Below are 16,716 nucleotides of genomic sequence, written 5' to 3'. Positions count from 1 at the left end.
TTAAAATAAAGGCAACCCTGATGTAAAAAGTAAAAACACTACACTACAATATTTTAAAAGATGGAAGTTTATATTCATTTTATATTAAGATATAAGTTAATAACTTATATCTAAAAGGATTTATCACAAAATGTTACTGCTCAGTGCATTTTTGCAAACAACAAACAATTCACCGAGAGTATTAACATTCACCTATGTGGTTAGAGTTTACAAATGTACAAAACCTTGGGTAATAAACACTTTATACTGATTTTTTTTAAGCATTCAATAAACCAAATTTCCCCAAACTGCTTGACTACAAAGAAGCACTAATGGTTGATAACTGGCAAATAGATGTCAGGCAGGGAAGGGAATTAATTCAATTTGGAAAACATAAGAACATCCAAACAGTTTTGCCAATATCAAAAGACAAAATCAAAACATCTTTCACAATATAAAAACAAATTCATATAATATTAGTTTGATTAAAGAACATTATAGATACATAACATTTTCCCCACATAAATTGCATATCTCAATTTTAATACAAAACACTAGTTCTCAATCCCAATTTCAGAGTATTATAACTTGTAGTTCTTGGTGAATCTAGTTAGGATAATTATTTAAACAGACCTCAAAGATCAAGATTTTATTTGGTCACTGCTGGGTTTTTTTCCCCTTTAATGTTTCCCCCCTCTGCCCCGTTCCTTGGACTGAGCCAACTTCAGAAATCAAATACATGACCTAAGCAGATAAAATAGCTAATTCAAAAAAAACCCCCAAAAAACAGAAACCTAAAAAGTAGTCTTTAGTGTATTATTAAAATAGTGGTGATGGTTAATAGTACAAATGAATTTGGATAAAATTAAACTCTGGTATGATAAAGTTAAAAAGAAAGCTATTTTTCATAAAAGTTTTATCTAGTGTATCTGAAGTGTAATACAAGAAATCTGGAGACTGTCAGTAAAATGTGCTCGATGAACGGAATTCCCAGTTAGCACTGGGTGGCGTTTAGGAGATGCTGATTTGTGGCGCCAGGAATGCATCTTCAAACCCACCATGTGGATTCACCGGGAATGGAAGCATTTAACGTGGCCCTGTCCACTTCTTCCTCTGCTGGTGAGAGCAGACACTTCGTGCCCAGGGACGTGGCCTTGTACGTTTGTTGAAAGTGCATCCATAGAGAAAGGAAATAATTCAATTCATAAAGGGAGAGTCTATCTTCATTTGGCGAAGCCCGGGGGTCGGCTACGGTTTCACGGTCACAACACAAGCACCGGCTCTGCCCAGGCAGAGTGGAGCCACCTGTGAAGAAACAGAGAGACAGACTGGTGGGGTCTTCGGCTGCCAACTGCTCACTGGCTGGGAAGGATGGAGGCATCCACAGTGTTGGCGCAGAGTCGCTGCCCTTGGTCCCCACTGCCCCAGGACCACCCTGGCCTCTAGTTCAGACAGTATTTTGGAGAACAGTATTTTGATCAAAATGAAGCATGATGGGTATTAGGACACGCTTACAGAAGTAACCTTGATTATTCCTTGTTTCCTAATATCCATCAGGCCTGCTCATTCGGGGGAGACCAGCTGCTTCTCTGCCATGATGGAAATGCTGAACCTTTCACTCACTCACCACTGGGCAGCGTGACACTCACAGCACAAGCACTGTCCAGCCAACTCCCAAGCAGTGGACACAAAGCCAGTGAGTGGACTCGGCTGTGAGACAGAGTGTGTGGAAGAACAGCATCTTAATTTATAGGTGCGGGATAATTTTAACTCTTTTACTTGCTGTCTTTCTTCTTCTTCTTTTTCTTTGTAAAGTAACCACCTGGGGCAATTCATAGTGGAAATAAATGTGTACATGAAAACAGTTTTGATAAAAGGACAACTCTGGGATTGGATTGGGCTGAATGTGCAGTGGGCAGGGTGCTTGCCTTGCAGGCAGCAGATTTGGGTTCAATCCCTGGCACCATATATGGTCTTCCAGGCACTGCCAGGAGTGATCCCTGCGCACAGAGGGATCACACCACAGAGACTGGCACACATTCAAAAGAACAAAGCAACCAGTGCTGGTGTGGATGTGGGGAAAAAGGGACGCTCCTTCACTATTGGTGAGAATGCCGACTGGTCCAGCCTTTCTGGAGAACAATATGGACAGTCCTTCAAAAACTAGAAATTGAGCTTCCATATGACCCTGCAATACCACTTCTGGGAATATATCCCGAGGATGCAAAAAAGCACAGTAGAAATGACATCTGTATCTATATATTCATTGCAGCACTGTTCACAATAGCCAAAATATGGAAATAACCCGAGTGCCCTAAAACAGATGACAGGTTAAACAAACTTTGGTACATCTACACAATGGAATACTATGCAGCTGTTAGGAGAGACGAAGTCATGAAATTTGCTTATAAATGAATAAACATGGAGAGTATCATGCTAAGTGAAATGAGTCAGAAAGAGAGGGACAGACATAGAGGGACTTCACTCATTTGTGGAGTACATGAGGCTGACACCCAACGAAAGTAGATACAAGGGCCAGGGGGATTGCCTTATAGCTGAATGACTGCTTCATGAGCGGACGGGAGAAGGCAGATGGAATAGAGAAGGGATCACTAAGAAAATGATGGCTGAAGGAACCAGTTGGGATGGGAGGTGCATGCTGAAAGTAGATAATGGACCAAACATGATGACCTCTCAGTGTCTGTGTTGCAAACTATAATGCCCAAAATTAGAGAGAGAGTATGGGGAATATTGTCTGCCATAGAGGCAGGGGGAGGGTGGAAAGGGGGGTATACCCGGGATATTGGTGGTGGGGAATGTGCACTGGTGGAGGGATGGGTGTTTGATCATTGTGAGATTGTAGCACAAACATGAAAGCTTGTAACTATCTCATGGCAATTCAATAAAATTTTAAAAATTAAAAAAAAAGAAGACTTTGGCTGAAAGAGAGTCCTCAGTTATTCTCCATCTGTACTCATTGATCAGTTATAGCTCTTTGCACATATGACCCTTTACTTAGCTCTTTTGGTTTTGTATCCATACCTACCACACTTAGGGGCTACTTTCAGCCCAGTGCTGGGAGGAGGGTCGAGGGTAGCCATTAAGTGCCAGTAGTGAAAGATTACTCCTGCTTGCAAAACATGTGCTCCAGCCTGCTGAGCTATTTCCCCAGTCGTCCCTTACATTCTTTGTTTTTGTATCACACCTGTTGGTGGCTCAGGGGCCACTCCTACTGCATGAAGGCTACACAACGCTCCGGTCAAACCCAGCCCTCCTGCCCACACAGACTGTATTTCAGCCCCCTGGCTCTCCAGCCCTGTTAATGTACCAAAAACATGCTAAGTGGAGTCAACCAATCTACCACCGTGTCACGTCCATGGACCCCCGTATCTATTTTAAGTCCGCATCTATTTAAGAGCATTCTAGGTGTAACCTCCAATTCATTTAAATCAAACTGTGTTTGTAATTAGCAGCCTTAAAAAGAAAAATCCAAGACACCCAAAATCTACACCATGAAATGAGTTGTCATGACAACCAGCCAGAAAGTTTCACTTAGAGAATCAATTAAAAATGATGCAGTCATGGAGAATAATGGGATGGATGATGGCTTAAGCCAAGGTCAAGTTATCTCACTGCCTCGACAAACATCCTCTGGCTCCTTTCTTGGTATACAGAAAGGAAAATGTTTTCCAGCTATTCTTAGCTTACATCTGGGTGCTTTAAAAAAGAGAGGGCTGGAGAGATGGCACAGAGGTTATCTTTGTCTTGCATGTAACAAGGCCTGTTTCTGTCTGTGGAATGGCATCTGGTCCCCCAAGCCCTGCCAGGAGTGGTCCCTGACGGCAGAGTCAGGAGTAAGTCCTGAGCACCACAAAGCGTGGCCCTATCCCCCGTTTCCAAATTTATTTGTTTTGGGGCCACACCTGACTGTGGCCAAAGCGTACTCCTGGCTATGCATTCAGGGATCACTCCTGAATGGGCTCAGGTGACCCTATGGGGTACCAGGCATGGAACCTGGGTCGACCCCAGGAAAGGCAAGTGCTGCTCTGTCTCTTCACACCCCATCCACACCATTTTAAAAAGGGGTGATGTGCAAAATAATAATAATAATAATAATAATAATAATAATAATAATAATAATAATAAATAAAGCCACCTAGTCACATACTGCTACTGATTCTGATTTGGCCTAAAGTAGAAGTCTCAACTGCTGGCCATAAATTTCTTCATTGTTAGCTTAAGTCCAACGGATCTTAGAGAGAGACAGAATCTTTACCCCTTTGTGTGCCTCTTGAGTTAGCTTTACAACTTCTGCTCCGCTGATGGGAGGTAATCACAATTGCAAACGAAATCCTCAGTGCTGACTCAGCCCTGAAGCCCTCTTCTTCCCTCCACACAGAGCCTCCCTGAGTGAAGTCACCTGCTTAAAAACACAGCAGACCTCGAGAAGCCCAAAGTCCCTTTCCCTACCTTCAGCAAGCGCTTTCCTGAAAATTTCTGTGTACCTTTGACCCTCCCACTGTCACCATCCTCTTGCTCCTCTGTCCTCGGAGGCTTTGGGGGGTGTACTTTTTGCTCCCAGCACGCCCCCTCCTCCCCGGGCCCTTCTTTCCGGGGAATAAAGTGCCGGGCCAGTCTGAACTTCCTTTCTGCGACTGTGATCGCTCTCCACCTTGCTTTCTCCTCTGCTGCGAAAACAACTCTTGGCTCCAATTCTAACTCCACCATATGTCTGCTGAGTGACCAGGGTCAGGAACTGACTTCTCTGAGTCTAGGACCCCTCATCTAGTACACTGGGCAAACAAAGGTACTGGCCTTTTAGGGTTGCTGGGAGGATTATAGTTCTTTCATGTGATATAATGCACACAGAAGAGACTAAACTTTAATCAGAGGCTAGTGAGACAGGTCAGCAGGCTGAAGCATAGGTATATATATATATATATTTTTGCCAAACCTGGTGGTGCTCAGGGGTTACTCCAGGCTATGAGCCCAGAAATCACTCCTGGCGGTCTTGGGGAACCATATAGGGTGCTAAGAATCAAGCCCAGGTTGGCTATGTGCAAGGCAAACGCCCTGTCCATTGTACTATCAATACAGGCCATGATTTGGGATTTTACTTATGCTATGACACTTAACAGTTCCTCTTGTTGCCTTTTTTTGGTTTTGGGGCCACAGTCAGTGGTACTCGGGACTTCCTGGCTCTGTGCTCAGGGATCACTCCTGGTAGGTCTCAGGAGACTGCATGTGGTGCTGGGTACTGAGCACAGGTCGGCCGCAGGCAAGGCAAGCACCTCATCCAATGTGCTATCTCTCCGCCCACCTCTTGTTTTCTTGCAGTTAATGAAAAGTGGGTCTTCATTAAATAGCTAACCTGTTTATGTTACAGACTGGACAACATTGAGAGGTGTTTAAACCAAAAGGATAAAAAGAAATGAGAACAGAGTAGGGGGAGTGTGTAGCAAGAAGTAGGATGCTGTCCGTACCTGGGTCCACTCGTTTGTCTGGGGGTCGTAGGCCTCTACCGTATTCAGGTACGTCTGTCCATCATACCCTCCCACGGCGTACAACTTGTCGCCGAGCAAACAGACCCCCACGGCGTCCCTGCTGACGCTCATGGACGCCACTGCTGTCCACATATCGGTTTTGGGATCATATCTGAAAGGAAATTTTAGAACTGGAATTGACATTGTTCTCCCAGGATTGTAAGTAAAATCAATCTGTTCTGTGAACCTATTTTCTATTGTACTATATATAACACGCATTATTTGACCATTTTAAAGGAAACAGTAGCAGTATTTTCCTGAGTTTTTGTTGTTGTTGTTTTTTGTGGCCACACCCGGCAACACACACAGGCTTCCTCTTGGCTCTGCACTCAGGGATCACTCCTGGTGGGTTCTGGGGGACCATATGTGGTAGGGGATGCGAACTGTACCCGGGAGGCCTTCCCGCTGTACTATCTCTCTCCGCCCTTCTGAAGGTTTTTAACTAGCAATCTTATCAATTCACTTAGGTGTCCAGTATTTCCAGCACCCAAAAGCACTCACGTAAATATAAAGAACTGCCCTAAGGCCTGAGCTTGTTTGACCTCTGAGAACTGGAGCCATACTCGGAGCTGCCCACAAGCTCATTCCAAGGCCTTTATCATCACTGCTGTGTGCATGGCTTATTCCTGACTCTGCACAGGGATACTGGTGGTGCTCTGGAGACCACAGACAGTGTTGGGGATCCAACTGCGGCTGGTTGGTAGGGCAAGCATCTTATGGCCTGGACCATCTTGGTATCCCCTTTTGCCCCCTTTTATGAAGTAGCTAAGAAGAGAGCAGATACATCAGCCTAAAATGAGCTTCACCGTCTTCTAGCAGTGAAGCTATTTACAGTCTGGGATTGACGGAACAAAACTGTACAGTTTTCTACATTCCTTTCCTGGATTATCACTATCATCCCATTGCTCATCGATTTGCTTGAGTGGGCACCAGTAATGTCTCTATTGTGAGACTTGTTGTGACTGTTTTTGGCATATCAAATATGCCACGGGGAGCTTGCCAGGCTCTGCTGTGCAGGAGAGATACTGTCGGCAGCTTGCGGGCTCTCTGAGAGGGTCAGAGGAATTGAACCCGGGTCAGCTGTGTGCAAGGCAAATGCCCTATACACTGTGCTATCGCTCCAGCATAATAATCATTGTCCGAATTATTTTCCAATACAAGTAAAATGCAGGTATAACTTACTGTCTTCTTTTTTAAAAAACCCGACTCTATTTAGTATTTAAGAATACTCACCGCCAGTAAACCTACCTCTCACTTTTCGGCCTAATCACCCGAGCCAGGCTTACCTCTCCACGCAGTCTGACAGCCTTGAGGTCAGGTTGGAGGCGGGTGCGTCGTGGCCGCCGATGGCGTAGAGCAGCCCGTTCCACGTGGTCACACCCACGCCACCGCGTCGCTTGGACATCTGTGCGCACAGGGTCCACTTGTTAGTGTGTGGATCAAAGCACTCCACTGATTTCAGACAGGAACTGCCGTCGCGGCCACCAACTGCATAAAGTCTAAATGGAACAAACAGGACAGAAGAGCAAAGGGATGGGACATTAGGAGGACTGTCCCACAGAACGGGCAGCTCAAGTCAGGACAATCCAGGAGGGGCTAACTGATAAAAAAAAATCAGGTGGACAGATAGGAATTTTCTGCTGCCTGCCACTAACACAGTCCTATCCGGTAATCATGTTCTCCAAACATGATCCGGTAATCATGTTCTGCAACCTAACTCAGCAAAACCAGACCTGGCTCTCCTCGAGCAGACTCGCCTGTCTCAGCATACGGTATCGCCACCAAATGAGTTCTTCAAGTTCAAACCCCATAAATCATTCAGGGTTCCCACTCTTCAGGAATCATACTGAATGCAACTATTAGTAGAGCTACTTTAAAACAGAAAAGAAGCTGCTATTATGCCGAAGACAAAGTTTTCTGAGGGCATTTCACTGAGTTTAAGGTGACACCAAGAATGACAAAATTAGCGCGAAGAAGAAAGCTGACGTGTTGCCAGTGAAATGATCTGCATATATAGATGACTGCACAAATACAAAAAGGAAAATCTGCCTGCAAGCAATGACAACTATAACACAGCTGACATCTGTCTGACAAGTCACCACTGATTGAACAATGCGCTGCAATTTTAGAGATGCTAAAATGTGGCTTAAAATAGAGACAAATTGGTGCATAAATATATCAGGGCTTACTTCTTTACTAGCTAAGACAGAATGTGGTTACGAAGGAAAGAAATGGACCTTTCTGAGCACACGCCACATGCTAGACCCTACTCCTGGGTCAACAGATCTGTCCAAAGATGCTCCCAAGAGAACCCGGTGATTCCTACTGCCCAGGTGAAGGAACAGGGCTCATGGAGATGGAGTGCTTGCACAGGTCACCCGGTGAGGAGCAGGACCAGCAAACAGTGAGAAAAGTGAGCAGCTAGACAGTCCACAGACAGCTGCAATATACTTGTAAGAATGAGGAATAAACGCTTGAAATAAAGGTTTACTAAATGCAAACCATCATCTTTCATTAACTTATATTACTGCAGACGGGCTGGGGTGAGAGCGAGACGGGCTGGAGCTGCTTCGAATGCAGGAGGCCAGAGTTAAATTCCTGAGCACTGTTGGGTGTGGTCCCTCAGCAACGAGCCAAGCACTGTTGGGTGTTGGCCCCCACACAACCAGAAAATAATAATGCAGATATGCTTATGACACAACTGTAGCCTGAGATCTACATTATCAACATGCTACAATATTTTGACAGTATTTTACTCTAACATTAAAATAGGTATAAAATACTTGAACATTTGCATATTTTTACTATGTATAAAATCTTATTGTGATACACTGGTAAAGGCTTTTAATATAAATTTTTCTTTCTTTCTTTAAGTGTCACGGCTTTTCACACGCAGGGCTGCCCTCGCTGTCTCTGAGCTACATTCCCAGCCCTTCTTAATTTTTTTTTTCTTTTTGTGTCACACCCCGGCAATAAACAGGGGTTACTCCTGGCTTTGCACTGAGGAATCAATCCTGGTGGTGCTCAGGGGACCATATGGGATGCTGGGATTAGAACACGGGTCGGCCGTGTGCAAGGCAAACGCCCTACCTGCTGTGCTATCACTCCAGCCCCCAGCCCTTCTTAATTTTTTTAAAAGAATAACAAATTAAATTCACCATATAAATGGTCACACATTTTAGATTTATAAAATCTTAGTTAATATTTAACTGCCTTGGGGCTAGAGCGATAGCACAGCGGGTAGGGCATTTCCCTTGCACACGGCCGACCCGGGTTCAATTCCCAGCATCCCCTGTGCACCGCCAGGAGTAATTCCTGAGTGCAGAGCCAGGAGTCACCCTTGTGCATCGCCAGGTGTGACCCAAAAAGCAAAAACAAACAAACAAACAAAAACCACCAAATATTTAACTGCCTTTTTATTCTCAAGAAATAGTAAAGTACCAAATTTCTGCCCATGAGACTCTTAACTATGTATACTTGGGTAAACATTAATATTCTGAAGACAGGTACCATTTTTGGTTTTGCTTTTGGGTCACACCCAACTGTACTTGGGCTTACTCCTGGACATGTGCTCAGGGGTCACTCCTGGCGGGCACTCAATGTGGTGCCAGGGTTCGAACCTAGGAAGGCTGTGTAGAAGGAAAGTGCCCTATCCATTCTACTACTGCTCTGGTCTCAAGACAGGTAACATTTAATTTGTTTATTTACTTATTGCTTTTATTGGGGGTGGGGTGGGGGTCACACCTGGCGTTGCAGAGGGGTTACTCCTGGCTCTACACTCAGGAATTACTCCTGGCAGTGCACGGGGAACCATATGGGATGCTGGGAATTGAACCTGGGTCAGCTGCGTGCAAAGCAAACGCCCTACCCACTGTGCTATCACTCCAGCCCCAAGACAGGAAACATTCTAATTCATAAATTGAAGTACATTTTCATTCAAACTAAGTGTTTATTTTCGTTTGTTTCTGGGCAATTGTGCTCAGGGGTTTATTCCTGGCTTTATGTTCAGGGACTGATCACTCCTGGCAGGCTACAAGGGGGCTGTACGTGATGCTGGGGATCAAACCCAGACTGGTCACACACAAAGCAAATGCCCACTCACTGTACTACCTCTTTAGCCACAACAGGCAATTTTTTGAATGATCATATATGGTTCTACTTTGAGGAAGAGAGATCTAATGGAAACACATAATTAGTTTCTAGTTGCCAAGAGCTGTTGCTGATACTTTTTCTTAAAAAAACTGCATCAATCATGTTATACTGAATATTTATATAAAATTTAATTCAACATGAAAACCAAAATTCAAAATAACTACATCTTAGAGTAACAAGGCCAAGCTATTTCTATTCTGAACTATTATAGTTTATACTCTACTTTTAATTATTTGTGTTTTGAACCATACCCGGTGATGCTCAAGAGCTTACTCCTGGCTCTGTGCTTAGAGATGACTCCATATGGGGCGTGGGGTAGCATATGAGGTGCCAGGGTAGAAGCAGGTTTGGACGTGTGCAAGGTGAGAGCCTCCACTCCTGTATTATCTCGTAAGCTATTAGCTTTTTGTTGTTGTTGTTGTTGTCTTATATGTTGTTGCTGTTTGTTCCTGGGCCACACCCAGCAATGCTCGGGGTGATTCCTGGCTCAACACTCAGGGATCACTCCTAGAACCATATGTGTGCCAGAGATGGATGTGGGCTAGCTTCAAGCAAGGCAAATGTCCTACCCATCATACTATCACTCTAACCTTGAATTAGCTTTTAAACGTTTTCATATATCCAGGTATTTCCTGTTTACCATTTACATGCACCTCTTTAAGTCAACTGTGCCACAGCTTAGCACACTGAGTTTCTTGTATTCTGATGGAATTGTAATGTCGTCCTTACTTGCCACTTAGCACTGCCACACCTACTGTGCTCCTGGGGGTTGACATAGTGGCAACAAAATTCCACTGGCGCGCTTGCGGGTCCCATCTCTCCACCGTGTTCAGGTAGCTCCAGCCATCGTGCCCGCCCACGGCATACATGGGGCCTTCCAGCACAGCTACACCTGCAAGAGAACAGGGAAGGGGTCACGGTGCAATAGGGCTGCTCAGAAACACTTCAGGATCTGGAAGAAGGACCAAGATCCTCCACCGGGGACTGAGGACACAGCCGTCAAACACAGCCGTCTGCCGTAGCCGGCAGTGACGGAGGAGAGAGAGCGCTGCGGCTCTGACCGTAAGAGTTTTGGAAGCAACATCCTGATGTCCAACAGCAACTTATTTAAACTACAGCATCACCCTAGTTAATTCTGTCCCCAGTCATGTGGATTTGTGATGCCATTTAGAAGGCATCCTTTTGATTTGGGGAGGAGGACTAGGCTACTCCTGCCCATGCTTGGAGCTTCTTTCTGGCTCTGTGGCCCCTGGCGGTGCTTGGGGACATTAAGCAGTGTGGGGACTTGGACCTGGGTCACAAAGATGCCTCAACAGCTAGACTCTCTCCAGCCCATTTTGTCTTTATCTATTCAGATGTCTGAGGTTCTACTGTAGTCAGAGTTGATGCCATCATTTGTAGCAAGCATCATCACCAGGGACGAAGCCAGAGTCATTTGCTCACACACTCAACCATGACCTACTGAGTTTCAACCAAGTAGGCCCGTAAGAGGGCGCTTTCCTCAGACAGCTGACATTTCATCTAAGAAACGACACATTAGAAAAACAGAACAAAGCGGCCAGAGCAATAGTACAGCAGGTAGGGCATTTGCCTTGCATGCAGCCGACCCGGGTTTGATTCTTGGCATCCCATATGCACCTCCAGGAGTAATTCCTGAGTGCAGAGCCAGGAGTGCAAACCCCTGAGCATTGCAGGGGACATCTATGGGAAGATGCGGGATAAAGGGAAGACTGCACCAAGGCCCTGAGGCGCAGGGGAAGCCAGTGTGGCCTGTGGGCTGTGTGTGTCGAGTGGCTGCAAAGGGCCTGGTGCACAGTGGCCAAGAGGGCGAGGGGAAGAGTGCAGGGAGGGGAGTGTGGACGCATATCCTGCTAGTAAAGAATCTGGGTTCATCTACATGAGGGGGAGAGTGAGTGGACAGGTGGAGAAGAGCTAAGACAATCAGTTAGGTGAGATGTATCACCTGAAGTTCAAACCACAAATTTTATACCGGGAAATCATTTATCTTGGGAAACCGTGGTCACGTGGGATATAAATATACCACATTCAGGGAAAACCCAAACTAACAAACCATTTGTGTCCTATCAGCGTTGGCTACTAAAGAGACACATGCTCTGTGTGTGTGTGTGTATGTGTGTGTGTGTGTGTATGTGTCTGTAGTTACAACCATGCATAAGGTATAAATAAGGTATAAACACAATTATCAAAGGCTCGGAGAAAATGAGAGAGCTCATTTAATCCAACCCCTTAAATGATATGATAAAAAACACTTTTAGTACCAGAACCACTTTTTTTCCCAATAGAATTCTCACATATAAATAACTTAAGACTTAGCTCTAAAAACAGTAAAATAAGATAGTAAATTCAAAGCGCCTATCAAAATTTAGAACGACATCAAGGTTTTTTTTTAATTACAGTTATTTTAAACCTTCTCAAACCTCAAGCTGACCACAGGGAGAGAATCTTTCCTATGCCTGAACCAAGCCCGTTAATAAAGCGCCCGAGCCCCTCACATCTAAGAGGAGTCTCTTTCTCAATTCTTTTTCTCCTGGTTTTGGAGCCACACCTGGTGGTGCTCAGGGCTTGCTCCTGGCTCTCTGCTCATGATCACTCCTGGTGGAGCTCTGGGGACCTACCCAGGTCAGCCACATGCATGGCGAGTACCCAACCCATTACACGATCAGCTCCGGAGCACTTTTTTTAAAAAAAGGAAATAAATCAACACACAAAGCCATTTATGCAAATTGAAAATGTGCCCCCATATTTTAGTCAAGTCTTATTTAACTGCAATGATTTTCAATCTTTTATTTATTTTTATTTATGTTTTTTGCTTCACTTGTTTTTTTGGGTCACACACCCGGCGATGCAGAGGTTACTCCTGGCTTTGCACTCACGGGACCATGAGATGCTGGGGATCGAACCTGGTTCGGCCACGTGCAAGGCAAACGCCCTCCCCACTGTACTTACACTCCAGCCCCCCAGAGCACATTTTTAAAGTGGGTGGTCAGTTTATCATCCCATACTAACGTCCTTCCAGATGTGTCAATCTATCTTTTTGTTTTGGGGCCAACTCAGAGGTGCTCAGGGCTTACTCCTGGCTCTATGCTCCGGGATCACTCCTGGCAGGACTCAGAGGACCATACACAGGGCACTGAGGATCGAACCCGGGCCACTGCTCCTTACCAGCGTATCCTACCTCCCCTGCCCCCGTCTTCATTCCCACTTGCTCTGACTGCCCCACGCTGATGTACAAGCTGGTTTCCTCTGCTCCTGCTTCTCGGGGAACAGGGAGCTCGTGTGGGACTGCCTGGTGACCGGTGGCCGCTGACTCGGCAGCGCCATGCCCATCCCCATTTTATCCCTGGGCAAGATCCGCAGGGGAGCCCGAGCAGCAGCATCTCGCTCACTCACCGAGGCCGTGCCTGTGTGTGGACATGGGTGGCATCACGCTCCACGTTTTGGTTTTGGGGTTGTAGCACTCAACAGTGTTGAGAGTCTTCAGCCCGTCTCTCCCGCCCACCACATACAGCTTGTCATCCAGCACCGCGACGCCGAACTGCAGCCTCCTCCCGTTCATGGTCGCCACCGGGGTCCACATGTTTGTGCGGAGATCATACTTTTCAATGCTGGTCGCTCCTTCAAATGAACACAGACACGTCGGGTGAAGCAAAAGCTATGGTTCAGGAGACTGTATAGACAGGACAGTCTCATCAGCCCTGACCAGACGCTGGTTAAATTTCTGCAGGCCTCGGCAAGATCTGGCTACTCCCAGACCTGTCACCGCCATTCAATTCTCCAGACCCAGGTACCGTATTTAACCACATCATCAGCACAATCTTTATTTATTTCTGCTTTTTGGGTCATACCTGGCGATGCTCAGAGGTTCTTCCTGGCTCTGCATTCAGGAATTACCCCTGGCAGTGGTGGGGAACCATATAGGATGCTGGGGATCGAATCTAGGTTGGCAGCGTACAAGGCAAACACTGTACCCGCAATACTATCATTCTGGCCCCTGGCACAGATTTTCTGTCTAAAAAAATTTTTGTCAAAAAATTCACCATGCCCATTGTGTGTAGTCAATCTGGGGACTGATGAACGTTTGCAATGATCATGCAGTGAAATATGGCATTAAAAAAAGGTCAGGTTTGAGGAGGCAGAGAAGCAATGGCCAGAGTAAGACAGAGGGCGGGCTGGTCTCACAGAAGCCACGGAGGGAAGCTTATTATAAGCACTGCTGACAAGACCAAGTCAGGGGAAGTCCCAAAAGTTGGATCGAATTGGATTTAGTGACACAGAGGTTTCGAGGTTGGAGGTGACATTAGGGGAAGTGGTTTTATCTGTGTGACTGAGACTCAAACATGGAGGCAGTGAGTCTTCTGCTCAGTTCAGCTACAAACTGGAGGAGGAAAGTGGGTTTTTCCCACTTTCCCAGGTGGGCTGAGGGAGGTTTTACCTTGTTCTTAAAATCGCCTGAGGGGCTGGAGCGAGAGTACGGCAGGTAGGGCGCCTGCCTTGCATGTGATGGGCCCAGGTTCGATCTCTGGCATCACCCTAGGTGGTTCCCTGAGCATCGCAGGAATAATTCCTGAAGTAAAAGCTGACCTGAGCACTGCCAGGTGTGGTCCAAAAACAATTTTGCTTGAGTTTGTTGAAAGGCTAATAAAGGAAGGAAGGAGAGCTGTGAGGAAAGAACCAGAAAGGAGACAAGGGGCGCTGGTTCCCAGCGGCAGGGAAGGAGGCACACGAGGGCTGGCTTTCCCAGGAGCGGGGTGCGCACTGGCTGGGGTGGTGCAGGCCGAGAGTCTGGCAGGGCCTGTGCTGGCACACCCCGAGTCTGGGAAGCTTAGGGAGTCTGATGGGGGGGCAGCATCTTTTAGTAACTGATTCCAGGAACTCGTGTGTCTTCCTGATAAGGTGGGCAGTAGAGGCTGTGGGGGGAAGGTCTGGTTTTGAGGCCGCATGTGGCAGTGCTCGAGGACCAGCGGTCCCGGGGATGGACCCTGGGCCTCCTACGTGCAAAGCCTGCACTGAGCCTCCATCTCTCAGGCCCATCAACAATCTTCCTTTATAAAGTGTAGATGTTTTTATAAACGTCTTTATACATTTATAAGTAATATTATAATTCCATATACCTTTATAAATTTTAGATTTTATTCATCCATTGGTCATTTTAGTAGTATACTGGGTTCAATCTCCAAAATCTGATCCTAAAAACATCTTCCTGGAGTTTTTGTGTTGAAATATGGAATGTAATCAAGGTAAAGAGAAAATGAAGTGAAATTCATCAGTTATGCAGTTGGGGGTGGGGAGTGGGGGCGGGAGGTATACTGGGGTTTTTGGTGATGGAATATGGGCACTAGTGAAGGGACGGGTGTATGAATATTGTATAACTGAGACATAAGCCTGAGAACTTTGTAACTTTCCACATGGTGATTCAATAAAAAAAAAAAAAGAAAAAGAAAAAGAAAAGAAAAAAAATCTTCCTCCCATAAAATAAAAAGGTACTATCAATCATCACACTTCCAAATTTTAGAAATTAAAATTTTTTGAGGAGCTACAGTGATAGTACAGCAGGTACAGGAGGCAGGGTGTTTGTCTAGCATATGGCCAACAAGGGTTCAATCCCCGGCATCCCATACGGTTCCCCGAGCACACTGGAGGTAATTCCTGAGTGCAGAGGCAGGAGGAATCCCTGAGCATCCCTGGATGTGACCCCCCCAATTTTTTAAATTTAAGTTAGTTTTAGATTTGATCACTAAGCAGTCAGTCTATAAACTGATAATTAAAATATTTCTAACATCGGACACAAATATTAAGACATAATTTGAAAGGTGTAATTTTTAGAAAAGCAAATGTCCCCAAGCCACAAAATGCTTTTTAATGATGAAATTCTATGTAAAAATTCAGAGCCTCCCTCATTTACACTGAGGATCTTTTTTTCTTTCTTTTTTTTTTTTTAAAAAAAAAGCACAAACAACATTTTAATATATCTTGGTGGCTGCAGCTGTTTCAAATGGTCAATTTATTTGTTGCGTTCTAGACTAAACAGATATAGAAAGCCAGCAAAAGCAAGGGTGAGGGGAGAAGAGGCTTCCAGAGCTGGGGAAGTTCTCTCCATACACTGACCCCTGTGAGGGGTGGGGAGCAGTCTGTGCCAGGTCCTCAGTGCCAGGGAGCAGAGGATACCCACGAGAAGGAACCACAGATGCAACACGCGCGGCATGGGCAGCCTGGCATATCCTGTGAACGAGGCGAGTGGGGCCGGGAGAGGCAGATGGATCTGGGTGAGGAAGGAGGCGGATGCCAGGGAACTGCACGCGTGTCAGGGATTCAGGGGAAGGGACAGGCGGGTCTACCAAGAGAAATTATCCAGATGAGATTCCGGCACGGAGCCTGGCCAGGGGGAAGCTGACGGTGCATACTGAGCCTGCTGCTCTCTGGAACTACTGACAGCAATCCTGCAATCACGGTACAAAGAGTGTTTTACTATGCTCATTTTCTATGTGTGCATGTGTGATTTTCTCACCTGGGAGCTGAGAGGCAGAAATGATGTCTCTGGGCTCCTACACAGTACTAAGTATCTTCCTCAAAACAAGAACCTCAGTATGACACTAAAATATGAAAATCAACATTTATGCTACACTGTTACAAAACCTGCAAAGTTTATTTGGATCTTATGATGACTCCCAATTATCACCTTATGTATAGTCCAAGAAAAATCTATGAGGACATAGTTTAATACCTGCGGGGCCTCTGATTTGAAACAATCCCTGATGCCTGGAAATGCTACTGACAGACAAATTACTATGGAGAACGCCCTCACCACGGATTTGCCTGGCATGTCTTTCTGAGTAATTTCTGAATTACAGAACCTGGATTTGGTTATGGGCTTTTGGCCAGATTAAGACAGAGGTGCACTGCTAAGCTCCTAGTGCAACTCAGCCAGCCCTCGCTCCGTTACTTTAGCCTCATTACCCACAGAGTTACCTTTTAAAATGTTTTAATGTTAAGCACCGTGATACTGTTACTGGTGGGGGTTTCA

The 16,716-nt window shown here is 45.7% G+C and overlaps 1 protein-coding gene across 4 annotated transcripts in view; it reads right to left on the bottom strand.

The window, feature by feature from the left end:
• Window positions 1–230: 230 nt before the first annotated feature.
• The window catches only part of KLHL5 (kelch like family member 5), a 74,315-nt gene continuing 57,829 nt past the window's right edge, over window positions 231–16,716 (bottom strand). For all 4 annotated transcript variants that reach the window (XM_055139731.1, XM_055139733.1, XM_055139732.1 and 1 more), the window contains exons 7-11: window positions 13,086–13,310; window positions 10,404–10,566; window positions 6,809–7,021; window positions 5,463–5,634; window positions 231–1,284 (exon numbers count right to left, since the gene is read on the bottom strand). In XM_055139731.1, the coding sequence (XP_054995706.1) occupies window positions 1,228–1,284; window positions 5,463–5,634; window positions 6,809–7,021; window positions 10,404–10,566; window positions 13,086–13,310 (830 nt within the window). In that variant the 3' untranslated portion in view covers window positions 231–1,227. The remainder of the gene's footprint in view (window positions 1,285–5,462; window positions 5,635–6,808; window positions 7,022–10,403; window positions 10,567–13,085; window positions 13,311–16,716) is intronic.

The sequence above is a fragment of the Sorex araneus genome, chromosome 5 (assembly GCF_027595985.1).
Source record: "Sorex araneus isolate mSorAra2 chromosome 5, mSorAra2.pri, whole genome shotgun sequence".
NCBI lineage: Eukaryota > Metazoa > Chordata > Mammalia > Eulipotyphla > Soricidae > Sorex > Sorex araneus.
The sequence above is the reverse complement of the archived record's forward strand: the minus strand, read 5'-3'. Positions and strand labels throughout refer to the sequence as shown.